Here is a 27,831-nt window from a genome sequence, read left to right as displayed (position 1 = left end):
GTTGAGCGCGGGGTTGCGAAGCTGCCCGCAGCCTCTGCAGTGCCGGTTCGATCCCCGGCTGCTCCCCGGCCACCAGAGGAGGGTCCCACATGGCGCGCAGACCTCTCCTGCTGCCCGCTGCTCCCCTCAGCAGTGTACTTCGGTCCCTCTGCCTGCTCTGCTCCCCGCTCTGGCTCTGGTGAATCCTCTCACCCTCCCGCGCTTCTGACTGTACCCAGTGCTTGTATAAATAAACAAAATAAATCTTTAAAAAAAAAAAAAAAAAAAAAAAAAAAGAAGTTAAATGAAATGCTGAATCCAGCAGTTATGAGTCAGAACTACTTCAAGCTGACCTACCTGATGCATCTACCCAGAGATAGCTAGTTTATGCAGGCTCTTACCAGAGCCTATGTACGACTATATATAACTAATGAAAGAAAGCAAAACTTTGTAGTGGGGGGAAAAAAGCTGGTGTCATAATTTCAATTATAAGTCATTATAATATCATACATACAAGAGTACCACTAAGAAGTGTTAAATGAAGAGTCAACAATCCTTAACTCTAAAGATGGACGATCGGGCCTCCGCGGTGGCGCAGCGGTTAAGCGCTGGGTTGCGAAGCTGCCCGCAGCCTCTGCGGCGCCGGTTCGTTCCCCGGCTGCTCCCCGGCCACCAGAGGAGGGTCCCACATGGCGCGCAGACCTCTCCTGCCGCCCGCTGCTCCCCTCAGCAGTGTACTTCGGTCCTTCTGCCTGCTCTGCCCCTCGCCCTGGCTCTGGTGAATTCTCTCACCCTCCCGCGCTTCTGACTGTACCCAGTGCTTGTATAAATAATAAATAAACAAACAAATAAATAAATAAAATATTTAAAAAAAAAATAAAGATGGACGATCACTTTGGAAGACAAGCCCAAAGGTTCATGATTTCCGTGTGACACAGCCATGTACTATGTGTAATTTTATGAAAATCAGTTAACATTTCAGAGACTTTAGCTGCAAAATGGAGGTAACAGCAGCCTCTACCTCCCTCACTATGTGGTTGTAAGAATAGTATAAGATGGGGCCTCCCCGGTGGCGCAGCGGTTGAGCGCTGAGCTGCGAAGCTGCCTGCAGCCTCTGCAGCACAAGTTCGATCCCCGGCTGCCGGTGAGAGTCCCATGTGGCGCGCAGATCTCTCCTGCTGCGCCTGCTGCTCCCCTCAGCAGTGTGTTTCATCAGTCTGCCTATTCTGCTCCCCGCTCTGGCTCTGGTGAATTCTCTCAGAAGTGTGGAAGCACTTCTGACTGTACCCAGTTGCTTGTATTAAATAAATAAATCTTAAAAAAAAAAAGAATAGTACAAGATGATGTTCAAACATCACTTTGGAACCTATAAAAACCCTACATGAAAGTTAATGTGTCATTAAAATGACTAACAGAATCTGTAAGTAAATATGGCATGCAACATTTTTTTTTTTTTATATAGAGGCATGTTTTCTTTCTTTCTTTCTTTATTTGTTTGTTTTTGTTTATACATGCACTGGGTACAGTCAGAAGCGCGGGAGGGTGAGAGAATTCACCAGAGCCAGAGCGGAGAGCAGAGCAGGCAGAAGGACCGAAGTACACTGCTGAGGGGAGCAGCGGGCGGCAGGAGAGGTCTGCGCGCCATGTGGGACCCTCCTCCGGTGGCCGGGGAGCAGCCGGGGATCGAACTGGCGCCGCAGAGGCTGCGGGCAGCTTCGCAACCCAGCGCTCAACCGCTGCGCCACCGGGGAGGCCCAATATGGCATGTAACATTAGTGTTGGTAGTTTTATAATGAATTTCAAGAAAAAAATGCCTTGCACAGTTCTGAAAAATTATAGCAAGAAATGAAAGATTAAAGTATTTAAAGAAAAACAACTTTAGGGCCTCCCCGGTGGCACAGTGGTTGAGCGCTGGGTTGTGAAGCTGCCTGCAGCCTCTGCAGCGCTGGTTCGATCCCCAGCTGCTCCCCGGCCACCGGAGGAGGGTCCCACATGGCGCGCAGACCTCTCCTGCCGCCCACTGCTCCCCTCAGCAGTGTACTTTGGTCCTTCTGCCTGCTCTGCTCCCCGTTCTGGCTCTGGTGAATTCTCTCACCCTCCCACGCTTCTGACTGTACCCAGTGCTTGTATAAATAAATAAATAAATCTTAAAAAAAAAAAAAAGAAAGAAAAACAACTTTATTCTAATGACAGAACTCTGAGAATAACATCCTATACAAATTAATTAAGTCTGCATATAACTTTACCAACACCCATTAAACTTTATATTATCAATGAGGATTATAACTACCACAAAGTAAATGCTGAGAGTCAGGCCCAGGAGCTGTATCTAACATTTCAGTGAGCTTTATCTGTGCTCAGGCCCATCCTCACCTGTTTCACTAGTAGGACGAATGGCAATTGGTTCTGCCAATTCTGTTTTCCCAGATCTTGTAACCCAAGCAACCTAGGAAGATAAAATCATTTCTCGTACATTTTTTTGAAGTATTTTAGGAAACGGCACAGTGTAGGCAAATTTTCTCTATTCAATGTTTGCTATATTATATAAGGCAAGTTAAAATAACTTCTGCTGTTCACGTATTTACTGACTTTGTTAAGAGAAAAGTAAAGGAGAGCTGATAAGTTAATGTAACAGAATCATAACTTGTACCAAACTCAAAAATATAATTTCTAAGTAGTTTTACTCTTCTTTAAATTAATTGCTAAAACTTGCCTTTTAAATTACTAATCAAGGGTAAACTGAAAATATACTTTGTAGTCATGAGAGCAAACTGCAAAAACAAATACAACTAGCTAACTTACCTCAGGGGCAAAGTCAGCAATGTGAGTCTTCTCTGTCTCTAATGCACCTTGAGATACAAACATGGGGAAATAGCAGTTTTCAACACCAAGCTTCTTGATCTCAGCATCAAAAAAGTCCTTGATGGATTCCCAAATGGAAAATGCCCAGGGCCGAAGAATATAGCAGCCACTTACATCATAGTATTCAATCATTTCTGACTTTGTGATGACCTTTTGAAGAGAAAAATTGAACAAAATTGAACCTAAATTGAACAAAAATCATCATACATGTGTCAAGAATATGATAAACAAGCTTTGGATTAGAGACTCCCAATCTTGATACATTCTCTTAATGTGCTTTTAAAACAACAGGGCTCTAAACCCTTAAGACCTGCATTCCATATTCCTTCTTCCGTTTAATAATTTTATGACTAATTCCTTTAGACACTGATTCCTTTATCTCATCATAAAAAAAAAAGAGAGAAAAAAACAAAATAATGATTGTATACAAGGGCCACACTTCAATTCAAAACTTTATGTGAACATGTTTTGAGACTGACATGTTAAATGTCTACCCTATGTATTATTAAGGGTATTATACATTATTATTTTGTGTCTGGACTTGAGTCTGGAAATAGAAATGGCCACTGAGAACTTTAAAACATACAAATCAGCTGAATGCATACTTACTTGAGAATACCAATCTGCAAGATTTTCTTCTTTTTTTGCCTCAAGACCCAACCTGCAGATATGAAATAATAATATATAAATGTCTTCATTCAACAACTGCTTTTACAGAGAATGGAAATAAACCTCTGAAGTTTAGATTAGATTGGCTTTTCTTCAGTATCAGCTATTTCTGTATTTCTATCTCTTCTATATTCCTAAGATGTTTAAACTTAAGAGACAGAGTGAGGAGTAGAACAGGCAGATCTACTGAAATACACTGCTGAGGAGAGCAGCCGGCAAGCCAGGAGAGGTCTGCTGTGCCATGTGGGTTAGCTCCCTGGCCAGGGATTGAACTCAGGCAGCTTTGACTAATATGGTGGTTAGCACTGAGACTTAAACCCCTAGCAACCAGAAGGCCCCATCCTACCAATTTTTAGATCTCACTATGAATGAATTTCTCATTTAAGTACCCATATTTATGATTTTCATTTGAGAAATCTATTTAAGGTACAAAATTTGTACAGTTAGGCTATCAATTATGTTAAAAGGGAAGGAAAAAAAGAACATTTACATAGGTCCTCCCTGGTGGCGCAAGGGGTTAAGCACCACACTGTGAAGCAAACCACAGCCTCTGTAGCACAAGTTCGATCCCCAGCCGGCCAGGGAGAAACCCACATGTTGCAGCAGACCTCTCCTGTCGTGCCCGCTGCTCCCCTCAGCAGTGTATTTCAGTCAGTCTGCTGTTCTGTTCTCCACTCTGTCTCTGGTGAGTCCTCTCACCCCCTGCATCTCTGGCCTGTACCCCAGCTGTTGTATGCATAAATAAATAAATCTTAAAAAAAAAAAAAAAGAACATTTACATATAGTTGTACTAACCTGTATATTCAAAGAAAATCTCCGAACAGATATAGAAGATCCTAGAAACTCATTACAGTGGTGGAAAGAACTGAGAAAATGGGAAACAAGTGTAGAAGGGGGACTTCACTGATCTTTTTATAGTCTGAGGTTCTGGAACCCAACAAATGAATAGGTAACTATTCTAATTAATTAATTCACTAACTAAAACTATCTCCTGGCATTATAGATTCAGTGTTCTCAGAAGCAATAGTCAAAAAAAAAAAAAACAAAACCAAAACAAAATTTAACAGTTGAATTCATTCATAGCTCCACTTCACTTCAAATAAAGGCTCCATGTTTCCTTACCTGGTCTGTTTCTTAGGCCCCTGGCCTTCTCCTGCTCCACCTGATGACGACCCACTTCCTTGGTTTTTAGAGGGCTCTTTCTTTTGGCCATCATTTTGTTTCTGCGGCTTATTCTGCTTTTCAGATTTGTTTTCTTTTTCTTTCTTCTTCTTATCTTTGTCCTCAGTCCCAGTGGCAGAAACAGGCTTATATTCCAACCCTGTCAGAGACTTGTACTGTGACTTCAACTGAAGGAGCTCTTGTACAGCAGTATCTACCTGATCCTATAATTTAAGAGGGAAAAAAAGATAGCATTTGATTCAAATCACTAAGCATACTTGAACAAGTACAATGGCCAAGGTGTTAAAAGGAGATTTGAAAACACAAAGACTATGGGGTATAGGTAGAGAATGTTAACTACATAAGTGCTGGAGTAATAAAAGAATGTGATCAATAGGAACAGAACTGTGTGAAAGAGTAACCAGACAACAGTACAGCCCGTCCATCACTGCACTGTGCAGACAGTGGTCACTAGCCAGATGTGGCTATTGAAATTTAAGCAGGTTTAAAGTAAAAAGAATTAAAAATGCAGTTCCTTAGTCACAATAGCCTTATGTGACTAGCTACATGTGACTAACAACTGCTGTACTTGGTAGAATTTTTACTGGACATTTCAAATAAAGTTTCATCAAATAAAGTAAGCATTGGAATAGAGTATGTATTCTATTGTAGCTCAAGAGCCACTAAATGACATATTGAAAATTACATAAGGGGGACATTTTACAATAAAGATAATAATCAAGTTTCTGTATTGCTAATCAAACTGAAAAGTCTATGACAACTTAAGCACTTTTCCACTGTATGAATCTAAAGAAAAAAATACTACTCCAACAGAGATAATACAATTGGCACAAACTATACCAGAACTCCAAATAAAACTTGCCATCTGAGATGGCGAGAGCTGCAGGAGGCTGAGTCAAGACATCTGCAATAAAGGTTTACAAGGAGCAGAACCTGCAAGGTTCTAAGTTCCTCTTACAGACTAGAGAGAAACAGATATTTAACAAACAATTAAAATACAGTGCTCAAGTGCAATGTAAGATGAAGGCAGTGTTGTACAAGCACACCATACAACTCTATTTGGGGGAAGAAAGGATCAACAACAGTGTCTGTACAAGGCAAGATAAGAGAGTTGAGAATTGATATGAGATGAAGTCACGAGACTTGATGGGCTAGAAAGTTTCCCAGCCAAAGAAAATAGCCCGTAAAGTAAAAAACAAGCAAGCAAGCACAGTGAAAGAAATCATCAAAACGAAAAAGCAACCTATTGAACAGTTTATTTGCAAATCACACACCTGACAAGGATTTAGTATCTAAAACATACAGAACTACAACTCAACAACAAAAACAAACAACTCAATTGAAACTTGGACTGAGTATCTGAATCGACATTTCTTCAAAGAACACATACAGATGGCCAAAGGACACAAGAAAAGATGCTCATCATCTTTTTTTTTTAAAAAAAATTATTTATACAAGCACTGGGTACAGTCAGAAGCGCAGGAGGTTGAGAGAATTCACCAGAGCCAGAGTGGGGAGCAGAACAGACAGACTGACGAAATAACACTGCTGAGGGGAGCAGCGGGCAGCAGGAGAGGTCTGCACGCCATGTGGGACCCTGGCCTGGCAGCCGGGCATTGAACCGGTGCTGCAGAGGCTACAGGCAGCTTCGCAATCCAGCGCTCAACCACTGCGCCACCTGGGAGGCCCCTCATCATCTTTTATTATTAGGGAAATGCTATCACCTCACATTTGTGAGAATGGGTATTATCAAAAAGATCAGAAGCAAGTGTTGGGTAGGATGTAGAGACTCATGTACACTACTCAAGGGAATGGAAATTGGTGCAACCACTATGGAAAACAATAAGGAAACTATGCAAAAAATTTAAAATACCAGTTATTACACTTCTGGGTATTTATCCAAAGAAAACAAAAACACTAATTCAAAAAGAATTTCATTGAAGCACTATTTATAAGAGACAAGAGTGTAAACAATCTATGTCTGATGGATAACTGAATAAAGATGTGGTACATATTGAGTAGCACTCAGCTATTAAAAAAAACAGATGAGGCCTCCCGGGTGGCGCAGCGGGTTGAGTGTAGCACTATGAAGCTGTCCGCAGCCTCTGCAGCGCGGGTTCTATTCTCAGCCAGCCAGGGAGAAACCCACATGGCGTGGCAGACCTCTCCTGTCACTCCCCTCAGCAGTGTATTTCGGTCATCTGCCTGTTCTGTTCCTCACTGTCTCTGGTGAATCCTCTCACCCTCCTGCGCCTCTGGCCTATACCCCAGCTCTTACATAAAAAAAACACAAATCTTAAAAAAAAAAAAAAAAAACATATGAAATCTTGCCATCTGTGAAAACCTGGATGGACCTTCAGGGGATGATGTTTAGTGAAGCAGGACAGAGAAAGACAACACCCATGAGTTCACTCATATGTGGAATATAAAGAAACAAAGCAAAAAAAGTAAAAATTCTTGAGATACAAGAACAGATTTGTGGTTATCAGAGGGGAAAAGGGTTAGAAGGTGGATGAACTGGGTAAATGGGTCAATTATATGGTGATGGATGGAAAAAGATTTTGGTGGTGGACATGTAGTGTCCACAGAGGTCAGATAAACAATGCTATAAACATATGCTATAAACCAACGTCAGCTTAATAAAAATGTTGTTTAAAAGTAAGGATCCAAAAAAAAAAAAGCAGACCACACTAACCTTAGAGGCTTTTTCAGCTTTAAGTTTTCGAACTACTTCTCCTTGAGAAGCTACTTTGTCAAAAAGCGCTTTGGCTTCTGGGGTTTCTGGACCACTGGACTTGGAGTTGTTGGTTGGATTTGAAACTGCACTTTGAGACACTGGGGGCTGACCAGGTACGTAATCTTTCCCAGTTTTTTCTTTATATTGAGCTTTCAAGGTGAGTAAGCATTCTACAGCTTCACTTACTTTAGCCTGAAATACAAGAGAAAACAAGATAAATATTTAATACTTTTTCAGATTTCTGAATATGTCAGTATCATTTAAGAACCACTAACTACCACCAAAAATATTCCTGTAAATAAATTCATCGTAGAGAATCCCAAGCACAAAGGAGTTAAATTATCAGTCTAATATAACAGATTAAAGCAAAGTTTAAAAGATAAACCATAAATACTTTCCCATATACAAGTTGTAAAAACAGGAACACACACATAATTAGCACTGCCATTTTAGATATGTAAACAGACAATAACAGAACATCTAAGAAAACTGTCAAGTTCTGGATCTGTAAATAGTGAATCAGAATTTACAAAATCAAAATAAAGAACAGCTCAACAACTTTAACTACACAAACCTATTTTCTTCAGCTCAGTAAATAGACACTAATACAGCACTGGCAAAAACCTGTAGTTTGGGTCCCACTGAAGAATACTTGTATCATTTATTCAAAAATTTACAGTGAGGGCCTCCCTTGGGGGAGTAGCGGTTGAGCCCTGGGCTAAGCAGCTGTCTGCAGCCTCTGCAGCGCCGGTTCGATCCCCGGTCACCGGCAAGGGTCCCACATGGCGAGACAGACCTCTCCGGCCGAGCCTGCTGCTCCCCTCGGCAGTGTATTTCGTCAGTCTGCCTGTTCTGTTCCCCGCTCTAGCTCTGGTGAATTCTCTCACCCTCCCATGCTTCTGACTGTACCCAGTGCTTGTATAAATAAATAAATAAATCTTTTAAAAAAAATTTATAATGAAATATATTCCCATATTGATGCTTTCTTTACACTCACCTACATATTTCATCCTCTGATAATTCAACATAATCATAATGAGAGAATGAAACACTCAGCCCAACTGAGACCCTCGTAACTCTACCAGAGAAGGACAGCAACGCAGGCAAAGCTTGGGAGCTGGATGCTGCCCTGGAGGCAGCACTGTCGATACTAACAGTGGTGCTACTGGCTACTACCAGACCAATGAACCCTGGGAAAGTCAAGGCATCCATCAAAACAGAGAAAGAGTGCCTCCTCATTACCCCACCCAATCTTCACTGCTACATTACAACAGTGCTCCAAAGAACTAGGAGAAACCCCACAGAAGCCAGAATACCAAGCACTGAAGGAAGCACTGTTGCACCTGCAGAGAATCTGCATTTGGGAATGGTAAATCACAACTCAGTCCAACCACTTTCTGACACGTTTTGCTGCCCGTTGACTCAGCATCCCATACCAGGTACCACACAGAGGGACTAAAGGTGAGGAGAAACCAAACAAAGAGAGGCATGTCTGATCTGCATTCCTAAACTGTCTCCTGTTTATATTCTGCCTGTAGAGTTAAACACCTTTTCACAGCAAAATCTTCCTACTTCTAGGGAAATAATTAATCAGGCATATAAGGGAGAACAAAAACTATCAGCTAAAAGAAAATGGCAAAATAGTTAAGGGACTTTGCTCTAACCTTATCCCAGGAGCAGATGCTCACTGTATTAGTATCAGACAGCACACACTTCACATAGAAAAGAAGGCCTGTTTGGCAAGATTACTGCTTCAAATATTATAAAGGAGAAAATTTAGATAGGCAAACCACTTCATTATTGAATGTTATATTCTAAAAGTAGAGTAAAATTACATATGCAAATATCCCCTCTAAATGGGAAGTAAATATTCTACTAAGTAATCTATTTAGACTATTTTCCAATTATTTTATGTAGCCTGACCTGGTCATTTAGAAGGTTTTTTGAGAGATTTTTGAGAGAATTAGATTGATCAAAACAAAATCACTACCATTTTAGGGTCTATTTACTCTGTGCTGACACTATGCTAAGTGCTTCATGTAAGTATTTTATTTAATCTTTAAAACAATCCTTACCCATATTTTATAGCAGAAAGAAGTAATGCGTAGAAAGGTTAAACATCTTACCCAAAGTTATGTAAGAAGGGCTAAGGCAGAAATTTGAATCTAGGCTTATTCTAGAACCTCTATTTGACCACTCATGTCAGCATATCATTATAAAAGGTATGAGACAACAATCTAAATTCTATTTCATCCCACTAGCATGCCATCAAAATTGCTTTTTCCAAAGAGATCTTTTATTCTTGCTTGACTGTTTCTTTGGGCAAAGGAAAAAAAATCTTTCAATATTCCAGTTTTCTGAATTAAATGGCATTTATAAGGAGAAATTGGATGATACTACTCAGGACAAGATTATACAATGTCGGAAGTGTTAGGAACATTTGCTAATACAGTCTTAAAGTTTTAATGAACACAGACTGTTTTAAACTCATCTAATATTCCAGTACAAACATTAAAAGCTTTCAGTTGCTTCACCTGTGGATATAGGTGAATGAGAAAGGAAACAATCTCAAAAGACTTTAAAGGTTTAAGATGGAAATGTGAAGAAGTAAAAATGATGGCCTTAAAAAAACTATGATTAAAATGGAGCAAAATACAAAAGCACTGGGGCCTCCCTGGTGGCTTAAGGGGTTAAGCACCAAACTATGAAGCAATCTGCAGCCTCTGTAGTACGAGTTTGATCCCAGGCTGGCCAGGGAGCAACCCACATGGCGCAGCAGACCTCTCCTGACTCACCCGCTGCTCCCCTCAGCAGTATACTTTGGTCAATCTGCCTGTTCTGTTCCTCACTCTGTCTCTAGTGAATCCTCTCACCCCCCTCTCTTCTGGCTTATACCCCAGTCTTGTATGCATAAATAAATAAATCTTTAAAAAAAATACAAAAGCACCAATCTGGTTACATTCATAATGAAAAGTCCTCAAACAGCTGTTTTTGTTGCAGCCACTAGATGGAAAAATTTCTTCATGGGCAAAGGAATTAAAACTAGAACTGTACTGATCTAAAGATGAAAGAACAGTACCTTGCAAAATGACCTAAGCAACTCAACTTCCTGTGAAAAAAAAGGTGAAATAATAGGTTTTATAGAAAATGATTAAGAGGCTTAGACAAATTATTAATGTAAAACAAGCATAGACCTGCTGATAAATAATAATAAACTAGTAAAACCCTAACTGTCGCAGTGCTTAGGATGCAATGCTACAACAGAAAGTAACCTGCAAATCAAATCAGTCACACTGGAATCCAGGCCTTCCAAATTTTAAGGAGTTACTTTCGTATTTAGTTTTCCCCTGATCACTAAAACCAACTAAAAATAAAAAAAGAGGAACGTTATTTGATTATTATTGGACATGGTTGCTGGGAGAATTCAATGCCAAAATAGTAACAGTGTCTACACAGTACAGGTGCCAGATGTAGTATGAACACTGCTTCTATTCCCAGTAACTGGCTTGGTTCTCGAGAACAGAGGACAGATACTGCAGCAACTTACTAAGATGAGGAACTTGCAACTTCATAAGGAACTTGCAACTTCCAACCAAAGCCCAGGACACTGATGAGACAGCAGATTCCCTGAGAACATCGCAGAACAAATGCTCTCCAGCCATGTAAGTCAAATCCACTGGCTCACCATACCTCTCAGCATTCATGCCATAGCTCAAATTCAAAAAAATTGGTAGCCTATCAGGGACTGAATTACATCCAGTTACAGCACTAATTAATTGATCATGTTTTAGAGCTGTGGACTATTTGAGTAGAACTATCTTGATTATGAAACATGATCTTTCTCTGCCAGATGCCATTTTTTGTCTCATGCAGCAAGCAATCCTGTGTCCTATCAGGTACTACAACCTATCTGACTAAATGTTTCATCTGCAGACATCACTGAAACAAGAATCCAATTTATACTTCAGGCAGCCTTTGTTGCATTGGAGAGTTCTGCTATGATGAATCTGAAATTGTCACTGGTTGACAATCTCTTGACAATCTTGGCCTTCACATGTCTTCGCCTCAGCTGGTGCTACCTTCCACACAGTGGTGCTCACAGCATGGTCCCCAGTCAGTAGCTTCGGCATCACCTGGACAACCATTTAGAAGTACAGTCTGTGCACAGACTCAGTGATGCAGAAACTCAAGAGGTGGGCCCAGCAGTTTGTGCTGAATAAGAGCTTCAGTAACTCTGAGGTACACTAACATTTGAGAACCACAGAACTACACTTAAGAGTACCTCCCTTGATTATGTTCTCCCATGAAAGGTTGCTTCTACTTCAGGATTATTCAAAATACATCCTTCATGAATTGTTGATTCCTTTTCTGTCATATATGACCACAAACGCTTCTCAGAGTAATTTATATATATCACATAGGATAAGTATATGCCTATTGCCAGCTCGGACATACCCACTACATAATGAACTGCTTCTTGTTAGTTATTTCTACAGGCTGACACACCACAGGTATCAATAAGTATGGCTGCTAGGCCAAATATCCAAGCAGACGGCCCAGAAACAGTATCTCACACAATGAGGCTTCCCCATGCAGTGAACGTACAGGTTCAGAACGTACAGGTTCAGGCACAGCCTGACTCACTCCAGCATACTGACCTTGGGGGCTTTTTCAGCTTTCAGTTTACGAACCACCTCCCCTTGTGCAGCAACTTCATCATACAGAGATTTACTATCCAGAGCACCTGCTGCTGATTTACAAGGAGCATTCTGAACTGCAGCAGCTGGAGGATTCCCAGGTTTATATTCCTGGCCAGTTTTCTCCTTATATTCAGCTTTCAAAGTCAAAAGCTCTTTGACGGCTGCATCTATATCTTCCTTTGCTGCTTTCTTGGCTTTTAATTCTCGAACAACATCCCCTTGAACAGCCACTCGATTGTAAAGCACCAAGGAATCCTCACACGTAGCACCGTTAGTTGATGACGACACTGGCCTTTCCTTAGGAGTAGTTGTCCACAGAGAGAGAGAACCGAAAGAAAAATAATTCATGTCCAAGTCCCCCACTCAATAAAAAAAAATACAATTAAAAAAAATTCTCCCAATGAAACAATATCAACTTGATCATGTTTCAAGTTAACAGTGAAATTTTTAATTTTTTAATCTTTATCCCTTAAAAAATTTAAATGAATATTTCATTCTTAAGAAATTTTCCTAATGAAACTAACAGAAGTAAACTAAGGTAAGGGCATGTGGTATTCCCTATAGCACCATCAACACAGTAAAAAACTGAAAATAACCTAAATGGTTAGGGGACTAGTTCAAAGAAATCATGACACACTCATCCTGTGGGTGGACACTGCTGACCACATACAAGCTGTGCAATCTCAGCTCCTTCTCTCTCCCAACCCTCAGTGAGGATGGACACTCTTCTCCAGGAGGCACTGGAGTCTGACAGAAAAGTAAAGACAGGGAGCCAGGAAGAAAGGTCACCATCCTGACTTTGTCAGTACAACTTGTATTTTCTTTGTTCTTCTTTTCATGTATACATGAGAAGCTATAGGCAGGTGGTCCTCAACACACTCAGCTCCACATCAGGCCGCTGACTAAAGCCGACCAGCTACTGGATCAACATGGACAAAATTTTTTTCTGAAAACATTCTTTTCATCTAGTCTTGTTGTTATTTCATGGAACAAAATTTTAAATTTTAAAAATCTTGCAAGATATTTTAAAATTTTACATGAAAGGACAATAGCAACAAAACCTTCTGAAGTAAGTTATTGTCTTCCTTGGTCTCAACAGTAAGCAAGACAGCCATTTGTAAAAAACCTTCTGCTTTAAATCACTGATGAGAGACACAGCTGTAAAACCAGTAATTACCTCATTTTTTGTTGTTTCTACTTTGGTCTTCTCCTTTGACCCAGATGTTGGCATTTCCTTTGTATGCCCATCAGGAATGTATATCAAAACACATGGGGCTTCTCTGCAACTATATGGGCTAAAAAGAAAACAGGGACCAGAAGGTACTGCTAAAGTTACAAAGATTTATACTTATATTCCTCTAAGAGTTTTAAAGTTTTAACTCTTATATTTACGTCTTTGATCCATATTTGAGTCAATTTTTGCACTTGTGGTACGAGGTTGGGTGTATAACTTCAGCATGTGGCTAACCGGTTGACCCAGCACCATTTGTGGCAAAGGTCAACAATTTTTTGTCACTCAATAAATTGAGAACCTACTCTACTCTGGGCATTACTATAGTTGGCAGTATCCCATCACCACCACCATCACTGAAGGATTAGTAAGTACCAGGCACTGTGTTGTGCTGTTTATATACATGATCTTATTTGACTAAAGTAACGATACCGAAATGATTAAGAAAAAATATGTGCCCCTGATTTCAGCAGTGTGAACAAAATTACACAGATGGATAGAATGATGGACAGTTTAGTTGATAAATATTAAAAGAGAAAAGTGCTGGATTCTATGGGGACAGGGAGGTTGGGTCCCTATCCAGAGTGCTGACAAGAAAGTTCTAGAGGAAATCAACATTTGAAAGCTTATCAAGTGAAAAAAAAGAAGAAGCAAAAAAGGAAAGGCAAGAAATTCAAAGGTTACTTGATGCCTCTGCCAAGTCCAATCCAGTATTTTGAGAAGGGATCAGGAGAGCTAAACTGCAACAATACAGTCTGGGTGCACACATGGCCCATGGCATGAAAAATCTTACATGTCAACCTAAGATGTTTAGGTTTTATTCTGAAGCTAACACAGGGAAGAAGTGTGATGAAACTGTCACTCTGAAATGTTTGGACTGGTGTCCATATGAGAAGCGGATTAGGAGAGCAAGGAGGAACAGCAACTAATGCTCTAGACACTGCTTTAGCCATCAAAAAGAAATTCTAATGGTCTGAAACAAAGTAAAAGCAGCGGGCACACAGAGACAGACGGCACTGGCAGTAGAAACCACAGGGGTTAATGGACGCAATGGGGGAATGAAGAACAGATAGAAAGGATACTGAGGGCCTTAGCATTTTGAAAATAATGAGTTTGAGGTACTTAAAGGTACTAAAAGGTACTTATTCAGAGCTGTCTGGATCACAGGAGAAAGGTCTGATATACAGTTAAAAAAGATAAAATGGAAAAATAGCAGGGTCAAAAAGAAAACCAAAAGGGACATGGACAAAAATTTAGAGATTGAATGTTTTCCTAATAATTGCATTACTTCTTAGTTAAAAAAGGCAAAAACATTTGCTGTTTTCCTCTAAATGTATCTGCTGTACTACTTGTACTCTAGAGTATATCTAAAGAAAATATACTACAAAGAAAAAAGTAATAATGGCCAAAGTTCCACCCCACTCTCCAACGTCCTTTGTCTTAGCCGATGTTATTTAAAGTGGTGACTGAGGCTACGTGGCAGTCACACCTCGCTGGGCCACTACCATGTACACAGCAGGAATGCATGTTATTATTAAACTTTTTGGTGTTTTCACTTTAAAAAGCAAGGGGAAAAGGTAATAGTAATAACTTTTACCCCAAGATAGCATACAATGAAATTTTTTCTTTATACTCAGACAACATAAAGATGAATTATAAAATAGTTTAGTCTTAGAAATGAATAATTTGGTAATACTATGATGTTTCAAAGTTACCACTTAAAGTCTCAAACTTTAAACACAGAAGAACAAATCAAACTGAATAGAGAACTGTCAGGTAGACTATTTTAGTGGAAGTTCAATTTTTAAATTATTACTATAATTATAAGCATTTTTAGTCAATGTCCAGTTACATTTGTTTACCAATTTATTTACCTAACAGGTTCATAAGGCTGATCACATATGAAGAATCCTCTTCTCTGGAGTTGTATAATGTCTCCTTTTTTCAAATCCTTAAGGCAGGGATCCCCCAACATTAGTTCTTCACGCTGTAAACATTGAATAAAAGTAAAATTCATTTCCTCCAAATCAGAGAACTGGAAACAATTGGAAATGTAAGCAATGTTCCTAGTAGCTGGAATATTTCCATTTTAACCATATATGCTGGAAACTTCACCACTTAAGCACACACAGCAATATGGTATTTAAAAAATACCACTTATCATTTTGAAAGTCAACATTTATGAGTGGCTTCGGTAAACTTTTTAACTAACTTGATTAGTGTCCCAGGAAATACAAGTTTCCAGCCATAAATACGAAATAGAAAGCTAGTGAAGCACATAGACCCACACAAAAGGCATCCAGCACCACAGCCCACGGGCTCAGGGCCAGTGTGCTGAGTATGCTGTCTGCCCTCAGTTGAGTGCCTTCACTTCACTGTGCTGCATGTCTGCACAAAATCCTCTGTGAAATAGGAACATTACTCTCCTCCATTGTTTTATTTTAACAAAATGCTACAAACACTTTCTATTTTATTTGAGGAGCCAAAGCCTTAGAGCTAATTTTAACAATTATAAAGAAAAGTTTATATAACAAGAAAGATATGAGTCCTTGGAGACAGTTACCTTACTGTTCTTATTGACATACTGCTTAAAGTCCTCATCTTTTCCTAGCACTGGCTTTGTGATCAGGTGCTCATACGTGACACAGATTGCTGGGATGGGAAGGGCCTGTGCAGTTTCTGCCAGCCATGTGATCTTTGTGGTTTTCTTGTAGTCCTTGTTTTCTAAATTCAGTTTTGCATCAAGAGATACAATTTTCCCATCTGTGTTTCTAGATATAAAATTCAAAAGTGATTAAATAAAATAACCACCATGAATGTACTACTTTGTTATGTTTCTGTAAGCAACAGATAAGGAATTTTCTTTGGAAAAACTTCAATTTAAACATTTGCACTTTTAATATGTGTCATACATATTCTCATTAAGAGATGAATGAAACAATCCCTGCTATCAAGATACTAATGATCCATTGGAGAACAAATCCATATATATCTGATGAAGCATGTGAACTTTACAAATTTTAAAATCACTTGTGTTTTACTATGTGATATGCACATCAAAGGCATCTTTACAGACACATCACCCAAAGCAGTGATAGTGAAGGCAAAGATCAACAGCTGGGACTACATCAAATTAAAGAGCTTCTGCACAGCAAAAGAGACAAGAACAAAAACAAAGAGAAACCCCACCGACTGGGAGAACATTTTTGCACACAACACTAATGATAAAGGACTGATCACAAAAATCTACAAAGAGCTGATGAGACTCAACAAAAACAAAGAAAATAATCCAGTCAAAAAATGGGCAGAAGAGCTAGAAAGAAACTTCTCTGAAGAGGAAATGCAAATGGCCTACAGGCATATGAAAAAATGTTCAACATCACTTGTAATCAGGGAAATGCAAATCAAAACTACAATGAAATACCATCTGACACCAGTGAGAATGGCACGTATTAAAAAAACTAGCAACAACAAATGTTGGTGAGGATGTGGAGAAAAAGGAACTCTCCTGCACTGTTGGTGGGAGTGTAAACTGTTCCAACCACTATGGAGAGCTGTGTGGAGATTTCTTGACCTACTAAACATAAAGCAGCTTCCATATGATCCAGCAATTCCACTCCTAGGTATTTACCCAAAGGACACAGAAATATCAATTCCAAAGAGCACCTGCACCCCTATGTTTACAGCAGCACTGTTTACAATAGCTAAGCTTTGGAAACAACCCAAATGCCCAAAAATACATGACTGGATCAAGAAGTTGTGGTACATATACACCATGGAATATTACTCAGCATTCAAAAAAAAGATAAACACATGCAATTTGCAGCAACATGGATGGAGCTGGAAGGGATCATGCTCAGCGAAATAAGCCAGAAAGAAAAAGAAAAATACCGGATGGTCTCACTCATAGCAGGAATCTAGAAAACTTAAATAAGGGACCAGGAAAATGAATAACTATAAGAAAGTGAAAATCAAAATCAACAAAAAACTATGAACCAGAGACACTCTATGGGGAGTGGGGGGCGGGGAGAGGAGGGATTGGGGTCAAAATAAGGGGGTTGCAATTGTATGGGGAATATAAAAATAAAATTCATTTAAAAAAAAATAAATAAAATCACTTGTGTTTTAAACATTAAAAAATGTCTAAAATACTGTATTTAAAATTACTTATCAATTACTGGAAATTATATATAATGACTGAACAATTAAGATTTCAGAATTTATATAACAAATTAATACATAATATAATACATACATTAATCTTAGCATTCTACATTGTACTTATGTAATCTTGAGAACACATCAGTAACTCTAGAAAACTACCCTAACTAAAAAGTTCATAATCATCATGAAGCAATTTTACAGTAAAAATTAGGAAAAAGGGCCTCCTTGGTGGCACAAGGGGTTAAGACGCAACCTATGAAGCTGTCCGCAGCCTCTGCAGCACGAGTTTGAACGCCCGTCTGGCCAGGGAGCAACCCACATGGCGCAGCAGACCTCTCCTGACTCGCTCACTGCTCCCCTCAGCAGTGTACTTTGGTCAGTCTTCCTGTTCTGCTCTCCAATCTGTCTCTGGTGAATTCTCTCACCCCCCACACCTCTGGCCTATACCCCAATTCTTGTATGCATAAATAAATGTATCTTTAAAAAAAAGGAGGATTAAGAATATATATACACACAAATTTTGTCCAAAAGATCCCTCCAACAGGTAATGGCATAATAAGAATTAGATGATAAAGAGGGCCTGAAAGCATTAGAACATTCTTTTCTATCTAGATGCAGTAATTTTCAATTTCATGAACAAAAGCTATCCTGCATCCAATTAATAAACTGGAGAAACTTTCATTATGTGTCTAGGATCTGTAGTATCTATGACTGAGCAATTAACCAATCAGTAACAAAAATGGGTTATAATTAAGTACTTTTTCACAAGACTTTTCTTCCACATTTATTTGAAAACAAAAAGTTCTCACTTGTGTATTTTGGTGATGTTGATGTTGCCCCAGTTTATAAATGTCACCATCTCACCCTCTGACAACGTGTCGGCATCAGCACCTTCGATATAAACATTAGGACCATACCAGACAGGCTTCAAGCCAACATCAGGATTCTGATGGATGAATAAAAGGAGAGCATTGGTTGAAACAACTTATTGACCCCAGTATGCAAATTTAAACATTCATTCATTTTATCCCCTACACAAACAAAAGTTATCTGTGTTGATATGAATCACAGTCGTGTGACATGGGTAAGTCCTTTGACCAATAATGCTAATGGAGTTTGATGATAATCATTCTTTGTTTCATAGCAGAGACAGTATAGTTGGCCACTTATTGTCCCATTCAGTGTCACAGAAGATGATGTGCTGTCGTCCCCACCCTACTGCTTTTGTAGCAAAGGACAAAACCATCTTTCTGATCAGTGGCTGCAGAATATCACAGAAAACAGGTATCACCATAGCAGAATATTGTAAAACCTTCATATTTTAGAAGACAAATCTTAAAGACAGTAGTATATGTGTGAACATAGATAAATTTTCTGACTTTTCAGTATGTATGATGTGAAAAAGGAAAAGATCTGGGGAATAAAAAAAATGCTGTAATTGTTAAATTTCAATTTTTGCTTGATGGAATTTAAAAAAGTGTAAGAAGATCATTTGAAATAAATGTTATAGAGCAAACTGAGTAATCAAGTTATCATTTAAAGTGTATTTGCTAGTTAATTAGTTCTTGCTTAACAATAAGTAGAATTAACGCCATTTAAGCTTTCTGACCCCAGCTGTCATTTTAAAAGATAAGCACTTTTAAGAAGTTTTATTCTTACTATTCAAATTTTAAAACTTTCAGTAAGCTTCACATTTAAGCTAACGGTAGTGGGTGATATGACATGCCAGAAACCACCATTTATGATGAAAGATAAAGACAAAGCCAAATCAATCTCTTTCTCTCACCCACACACTCCAAAAATCTTATTAGGGTTTCCTTAAAATAACTCAAGTCTTTAAAGTAAAAATAGCATACATCACACACAGAAAGGCGATCGTATCAGGCTATAACTTAGTCCATTTGTGACTCTTCATGATACATATTACTTATATGTGAGTTAGTCTATGAATGTAATAGTTGCAAGGTTACAAGTCTATTGGTCTACTAGTATATGAGCTAGTCTAGTAACATTCTCCTCATTACATAATGAAGACATTTATAGATAACTACCAAAGCTGGAATAAAAGGATCAACTTTTGCATCAAGACTGTCAACCAGAGGGCCTCCCTGGTGGTGCAACGGGTTGAACACAGCGCTGTGAAGCCATCTGCAGCCTCTGCAGCGCAGGTTCCATCCCGGCCGGCCAGGGAGATACCCACATGGCGTGGCAGACCTCTCCTGTCTCGCCCGCTGCTCCCCTCAGCAATGCTTTCAGTACGTCTGCCTGTTCTGCTCCCCGTTCTGTCTCTGGTGAATCTTCTCACCCTCCACCCCCAGCACTTCTGGCCTGTACCGCAGCTCTTGTATAAAATAAATCTTTAAAAAAAAAAAAAAAAAAAAAAAAGACTGTCAACCAGAGTCATGCATAAGACAATCAGTCCCAAGCGGAACTTCCTGTGCAATCTGTATTTAATATTTATATTCTCAGTTAAGCAAACAGAGAGCATTTTCACTTGACTGACATTTCAAAAACAGAGCAAATGCCAGTGTGACAGACTCTGGATTCAAGTTGTACTTTCCTACCACTCAGCCTAATGCTTTGTCTTAAAGACAAAAGTAACAATTCGTGAATAACCCAGTCAACAAAAGACCTCAGTTTCCATGTAAAGAATTACAATTTTTTATCTTTCCATGTGACTCCAGAGAAAGATAAATTATTTTTTTTTTTAAGATTTATTTATTTATTTATTTATAAAAGCACTGGGTTCAGTCAGAAGCGCAGGTGAGAGAATTCACCAGAGCCAGAGCGGGGAACAGAACAAGCAGACAGACGGAGGACACTGCTGAGGGAGCAGTGGGCCCGGCAGGAGAGGTCTGCGCACCATGTGGGACCCTCGCTGGCGGCCGGGGATCGAACCGGCGCTGCAGAGGCTGTGGGCAGCTTCACAGCCCATCGCTCAACCTCTGTGCCACCAGGGGAGGCCTGAAAGATAAAGTCTTAATGCAAACCAGAACTATCTCTTCAGAGTAAGAAATAGGTACCAATTATAAAAGTCCTGCATGACATGGTGTGGACTATTACTGGGATAAATTTCTCCAGCAAGAAACGCACAGAAATATATTTACTTCAATTAGTATCAAATCCTGACAAATATTATTAGATAGGACATGATCCCCAAACAATTCCACTGCCACCAAAGCACATCTCCCTTTTATCATCCTGTTCCTTGTTTTAACAGAGAGAACATTTGTGAAACAGTAGGACACCTTTGGATGTTTGGCTACTTCTTTCATCTCCTCCCGAGCTTCAGGGACGCTCACTGGGATCACTTCTTTCTTCAGCAGTGCAACGAACCGTGGTGCCACTGGGTCGATAACCTGCCACAAGTGCATTCTTGTGTTAACACAGATCTTTTACCAAATTCCTTAAGGTAAGTAACAGCACAGGAATACTAGCTGGCTTTCTTTGTTACTGCATTTACTATTTTTTTTTGTTTGTTTGTTTACCTGCTAATAACTCTGCTCTACCATTCAACTGTCAAGTAGAAAACAGAAAATCAATCATAAAGGAAGACTGTATGGAGTCAGAGTTCCTTCTCAAGAATAACTATTGACAGGTAAGAAACCAATTTTTTAACGCATAATATTTTGAAAGTAATTTTCAATTCTGGTATAAGAAGGGGAGGAAGAATTATTCTGTGGATTTATGTATTATTCCTACAGGTAAATGTAATATTCAATGTTGTGCGGTTGAAGAAATGCAATTTGGAAGAATAGATGTTTCAGTATCCTTTATATAATCAGTGTCAGTAAACAAACACATCACCATCAAAAGCAAAGTAGCATTAGGTCACTATAATAAGGCAATTCTACAGATTAAAGATATAAAGATACCTCTCTACTAGTCTGCACACTCTAAACATAGCAGCCACTGTATTCCCAGTGTCCACCAAGGGCCGGGCACCTACAAGTGACCAATAAATACGTGCAGATTCACTGACTGAAAGGTCACATTCTAAGCTCTAACCTACTCCACTCCACCTCTGAAGCCTCCCTTCTGGATCTGATGTATTTTTCTCATTTCACTGTTCAATTTTAAATCATCCGTAATGATCAGTCCCAACAGGAGCAGATACAAAGCACAGGAGGAAAATGTGGATAGAAGCAAACATTGAATCAAATAGTTAAGTACAGAAGTTAATTTTTTCCATGAAAAGAATGCAGTGACTAATTGACTGTATGTGTTCTGTATTGGGTTTTTTGGTTGTCGTTGTTTGCTTGCTTTGAGAGTATTTTTGGGCTTACAAAAGGATGATATTGTGGAAATTGTGAATAAGCTCAGAGAAGGAACAATCCTCAGCGCTGACGAATGAAAGTCTAGTGCTCACTCATCTGCTTAAATTTCAGGTCACCATAAAACCAACATCACCTCTCTAAATTTTCTATTTCACTCTTTCCTTCCTTGAATTTTAAGGTTCTTCTTACTAGTTGCAGTAACCTTTTTCAGTTTCTATTGGGCTAGAATAATGAAAGGTTTAAGTTGTGACTACTCATTCAATGTTTAAGCCAGTGAGATACAATTTCTTTACAGAAGCGAAAATCAGATTCCCGATCTGAGAAAGTTCAGTTCACTGCAGCTCAGTTCCTGCAATGGGCAGCAAGAGTAGAAGATTGCTCCTTACACCTGACCAATGTAACAGGCACTGGCTAACACAGCTTTGCAGGTCACTCAGCCTAAGGAGTCATGGTCTGAAGTCTAATGGTCTGAAGAAAAGTCTAGAAATCTATTACTAACACATAATGGAAGAATTACACTGTGGGTTTATGTATTAACCCTACAGGATTAATGGATAAAATCAGACATGTCTGGGAAATGCTAGGTTTAAAAATTTTAAAGACTTCTTTTATAATTATGCAATTATAAAAATGTCTGGATCAGTGGTTTTCAAATTATTCCTAAGAGTCCTAAGGATTTCAAGGCGGTGCCCTAATAGATACCAAGTTGAGAGGGAGGGACAGGCACAGGACTGGAGAGAAGTCTAGATCCCAATTAACACATTTCAACCAGAAGAGAACCTTTTATTTAAGGTTTAGTTCCAAATTGTTTTATTTGCAATAAAACTTCCCTTATTTGGAGGGCAGTGAAAGAGGTCTCTACATACTTTAACTCACTAGCTGGGAGCAGATGCAGGGGGTTGGGATGAGGTTGGTGGAAAAAAAAAGTTATATTATCATACCACTGAAATACTAATATAAATATTAAAATTAAAGCAATAAATAAAGGTTGATGAAGGCAAAGAATAGCTCGGAAATGAATACCTTAACCCTGTGACTGTTCTGCCTTGACTGAAAAGTTTAAATCATAACATATGAAAGCAAGAAGAAAATCAGTGAGTTAATGTTGAAATATGTTAGTGTTTGAAATATGTCCTACTATTGTCAACGTGGATATTTTTATGAAATTGACATTCCACTTACTTATCACATGAAAACACTATGTCTTCTTTTCCTACCAAGATAAAATGTCAGGCAAAGATGACAAATATCAGAGTATATTCACAGCAGCACTGAGATTATTAACCATCCCACAACCCACTGTCCCCTTCATACACTTCTCCCTTTTCTTTATCACATATAATATGCTCTGTCACTAAAGTTCTTTCTCCAAAGGAACAAGTACTTAAAGGGCCCCAGTAAATCTGGAGTTAATCCCCTCATTTTACAGCAGCAGAGACTTTTTAAAACATGCCTAGTCTCTAAGAGGAAAGTATCCAAAGATGAAGGTTTGGCTTCATCTTTAACACTAACGTCACAATGCCATGGTGCTTAACACAGTTCACCAATGCTTCACTTAAATTATTTGCAGAGCTTGTAAAGAAAGAGCAAGGTACACAATAACAAAGCAATAATTAGAGATTAAAAGTGACAAGAACCCTAAATGAGAGATCTGCAGACTCATGAGAAAGGGCAGGAGAGGGTACAGGAAGATGTGGTCAAGGCCAAGAATACAAACAAATCATGTCAGAATGATTTCAAATGTACTATCGATCAAAATGTCTCACTGTGCTGTGTTTTTAGGATGGCACTTGAAGTGTAATGTTCCCATACACACAGCATAAACAAAGCGAACTGAAAAGATTCATCTGCTTTCATTCCCTCCCACATCCCCACTAAAAAGACAAATGGTTTTATTTTGATTAAAGGCACAAATCCAGGATTAGAGGAATAGGAGGCAATAACAACAAAATTCTGCAAGCTTAAAGCCCATGGAGGCACCCCCCTGCTCCATACAAGAGGTAGGCAACTGTCTACCCCTGACCACCACAAAAGAATGAGTTTACTTTGTGAAAAAGAGGATGCCTGGACCTGGCAGACACCAAAAACAGCTGCAGGAGAGGGGGTTAAGTGACTGCATGATAGCAGTTATAAAGGCCTCAGCAGCCTTGCCCACCTTGGCTCCACAGACCTGACAGCTGGGTCCTCACACTTCATGCTGGACAAACTGCCTATTCCAAGAGATAAGATACAAGTCCCTGACATGGGGGTACTCCACCTAACTGATCCTCAGGAGCATCCTGCAATGGAGTTCATTCAGGTTGTAAGCCCAACTCTTTCTCTTTGGGATTCCAACCAGCTTAGTTCCTTCCGTTCAACACTAGCAGATAACAAGGCTAACCACATCTAAGAAATACCTTCATATGAAAGAAAAAACAAAATAAACTACCTGCAAGAAAGAGACCTTATAAGAAAAGAAAAAAAACCCACTATTAATATTTATGTTGTACCCATTAAGTAGGAAACAGATGTTATTTTGAAAATTCAGAAAGCAAAAAAAAAATCTTGGCTGTATGAGAGCATGAATTAAAAACTCAACAGAAGAGCAGGTGGGAAAATAAATAGATCTACCAGAAAGAGTCAAAAGATGAGATGAAAAAATAATAGAGAAAAATAAAAATTAGAGGACAGTGCAAGAGGCCCAACTTCTACTAAAGAAGAGTTTGAAGAGAAGAAAACATAGTAGGAAAAATCAAAGAAAAACATTCTAGAAAACTTCCCAAAATGGACCAAATGACTTTCTACACTAGAGATCACATACTATTCCAATGCATATGAAAAGAAACAGTCCCACACCACAGCACATTATCATGGCACTCCCAAGTGAAAACAGGTCATTATTAGGACCTACCCATAAACTTCTGACCTTTTCAGGGAGCTATCAAAGGCAACATTAGAGCAAAACAAGAAGGTAAAAAAAGAGAGGTAAGATCCAAAAGCCAGATGCTCCATTACACAACTATAGCAATGGGAATTCCCAGGATAATGTGGAAGATGCCCTGGGAAGATAGCTTTGCTTCAGGATTAATGGGCCACTATCCAGATCAGATCAGAGTGGTGCAGAAGGTCCAGGCAACCTGAGGCATGTGACCATTTGGCAGGTAATTCACACAACTTGTGGATACTATGAGACAGAATTAGAAAACTAAACATATATGGGTGGGGGGGAGGGTAATGGGACAAAACAATCAACTGCAAGAAAATCAACAAATTACCAGAAAAAGTAAGAGAACTAAGTCCTCACCTTTCACTGGGGGGAAGTCAACCAATGATGCCTAGAACTAAAAAATCAAGAAGTAGCACTACATACCTATCTCACTGAGAGATAGGGGCAATGAAAACCAAAGAATTATCTAAAAGAGCTAAAAGTGATTTCTCCATGGAGAGAAAATTGGAAGGAAAGGGGAATATGCTGTTCATCTTAACAGACCTAGAACTCTGTGACTGTATGAAATCTATTTCATGTATTTAAACTGTGCATGTGCTGCTTTATTAAAACCTCAAAGCTTTAGTTTGTATTAACACTGAAAAGTACACTAATGATAACTCTGCCTGTAAACTTTCCTTGTATTTATTAGTAACTGCAGCAACAGAAACAACCAATTAGTAATTCCTTTATGTATCAAAAACTGACTAAGCACAAAAGACTAAATAAAATAAATTCAAGACACATGCGAAACAAGCAACTATTTCTTAAAGCAAGGCATGAGCACAATCAAGCAACAACAAAAAAGAATTTATAGAACACAATCACAGAACTATAGTTTAAAACATGGCATCTGAATGATTTGCCTTATTATAGCGTCTAAGCATCTGCTTCCAATTGATAATCAATAATGTCAATATGCAGTATTCCTCATTTGACTTTCATTTAAGGACGTTTAAAAAAAGCTAGTTTCAGTAAGACAGGAATTGTAATCAACGAACCTCCAGTACAACTCAATGAAATGTCACTGAAAAGCTACGTCCTCTCAGTACATAGGGAACAGCAGAATAGAATTAAACAAATCTCCCCTTTGCCACTAAGAAACCAGAGGACATGTTTTTTAAAACTAGAAATAATGCATTTTGAGAGGGTTTGTATTAACAAGTCTTTTAAATGTGATTGTGCTTCAAAGTTGTATAACATCTCAGGTTACAACAAGTAATGTGCTCAAAGCTATGTGCTGAATAAGGCAAGTAAAAACATTAAGTGATACCTTCTTACAGAGAGCTCGCAGCTTGAAAGCAGAAAAATGAAATGCAGAGTTCAAAAAAGATTTAAGGAAAAACCTGTTACTATTCCCCATAATTCCAAGTTTTTGTTTCTATCACTGTTACTTGTTTGGTATAGTTAACAATCTAAAGCTCTCTCTGCTTTTAAAAAGGAAAACATTCCATTTTCCTGAAAGATTGCAAAATATAACATTCCTCACCAAGCTGTTTCTACCACGAGAACCCTGATGAATTCCATAGGTTATACCATTCAGGAGCTAGGCATGAGAAAAGATGAAGGTCAAAACATGTACCTTTTTGTTGAATGCCCAAATTTTGTCCCATTCCATGTTCACAACTGAGCGTGAGGAGCCCTAGAAAAATAATAATGGCTTATATGGCAAGAAACATTAGAATATTTTCTTTAACGCAAGCTAAACAATTAGAAAAAAATAAATCAAATACTTGCAAGATTAATCCCACTGGAATACAGACTCAGTATACACAAGCTACTTTTGGGTGCCCTGAATAGATGGAGTCAACAGTCATGTATTTTCACTGGGTAAAAATACTGGAGCTGCTTTTGTCTCACCCAGCTTAGGAGTTTAAGACATCCTCAATTTTCTGCTATTATAAACAGTGCTAAATATACTCCTTAAAAAAAAATTGCCCCTGCATTTTAAAAAATAAAGGAGGAAGATAAAGAACAGTGGAAACAGTAAATACTAAAGGGATATGAACAGATACCTGAAAACTCAGAGAAACTGGGGGGAAAAAAAACTACCCTTACCTGAGCAGCAATAAACTGCTTTAGTCCTTCAACTGTCATTCCTCTTCGCAAGACACCACGGACAGTAGGAAACCTGGGGTCATCCCTGGAAAGGCAGGCATTTTTTAAGCACCAAGGAGATATTCTCAATGCATAGATGCATGGAACACATTTCTTCATGAATAGTAACTTAGGTGCAGCCTGGTAAATATTTCAACTAAGACCTGGTTATCCTAACTGGATAGATCACAATACTAATGAGTCCATGTTCAGAGAAGAGGTAAACTGCCTGGTAGTCAAACAGTGCTGAGTAGGACTAAGTACTACTGGAGGCAGCAAAAGCATGGTGGGGAAAAAGACACAAAGGTGACCTCTTCAAATACAGAAAACCTGTGCACTGAAACATTTTCATGTGCTCTTTATTTAACAAATATCCAAGGTCCCAACTGTACATGGCATCATGACCACCAGAGAAGACATAAGTCTTGTGTCATCCATGTATAAATACACTTTATAAAGCCTTTGGGTTTGTAAAAAAATTTTATGTTAGTTACTAATATTCTACAGAGGTTTGCAAACTTCTCTAGAATATTAAGTAGGTTTACAACACCCTTTATTGTAAGGCGACCAAGACAAATTTACCTTTTATCAAATTCGGCTCCACAATGAACAGTATAAAGTCCTTAAGACTTCCCTTTCTCAGCGAAATCTCATTTAAGTTATTAATATGCCAGAAATTTTCAAACTTCCTCTAGGTGCTGGGTCCCCAGTATAACTGCTCCTCAAGAAGAGGGGTCTTCACCCCCAAAGCAAAGATCATTTATGTTTTACCTCAACTTAAAGGCATTTTGGCTTTCCTGGGACCCAGTCAAAAAGAAAAACCTCAGAGCCTCAGAGCAGAGTGTACAGAAGAGAATCAGATTCACAACCACCCCTCTATAAAATGCAGACCTCTGCAGAGCGGGTGCCCTCACGAGTCCCTCATCCCCATGTGCCATGGTCCACAACGGGTTTGCCACACTTGTAGC

At 38.9% G+C, this 27,831-nt stretch overlaps 1 protein-coding gene across 1 annotated transcript in view; it reads right to left on the bottom strand.

Moving 5' to 3' along the window:
- Positions 1–27,831, bottom strand: part of EPRS1 (glutamyl-prolyl-tRNA synthetase 1) — a 62,853-nt gene that overhangs the window by 17,884 nt on the left and 17,138 nt on the right. The window contains exons 11-23 of the mRNA XM_037497659.2: positions 26,825–26,909; positions 26,349–26,408; positions 20,773–20,883; positions 18,334–18,470; positions 15,924–16,131; positions 15,235–15,347; positions 13,307–13,424; positions 12,088–12,426; positions 7,388–7,621; positions 4,633–4,895; positions 3,451–3,502; positions 2,782–2,991; positions 2,353–2,425 (exon numbers count right to left, since the gene is read on the bottom strand). Of these exons, the coding sequence (XP_037353556.1) occupies positions 2,353–2,425; positions 2,782–2,991; positions 3,451–3,502; positions 4,633–4,895; positions 7,388–7,621; positions 12,088–12,426; positions 13,307–13,424; positions 15,235–15,347; positions 15,924–16,131; positions 18,334–18,470; positions 20,773–20,883; positions 26,349–26,408; positions 26,825–26,909 (2,003 nt within the window). The remainder of the gene's footprint in view (positions 1–2,352; positions 2,426–2,781; positions 2,992–3,450; positions 3,503–4,632; positions 4,896–7,387; positions 7,622–12,087; positions 12,427–13,306; positions 13,425–15,234; positions 15,348–15,923; positions 16,132–18,333; positions 18,471–20,772; positions 20,884–26,348; positions 26,409–26,824; positions 26,910–27,831) is intronic.

Source organism: Talpa occidentalis, unplaced genomic scaffold (genome assembly GCF_014898055.3).
Source record: "Talpa occidentalis isolate TD23 unplaced genomic scaffold, MPIMG_talOcc4v2.1 talOcc4.8, whole genome shotgun sequence".
NCBI lineage: Eukaryota > Metazoa > Chordata > Mammalia > Eulipotyphla > Talpidae > Talpa > Talpa occidentalis.
Note: the sequence above shows the minus strand (reverse complement) of the source record. Positions and strands in the feature narration are given on the sequence as shown.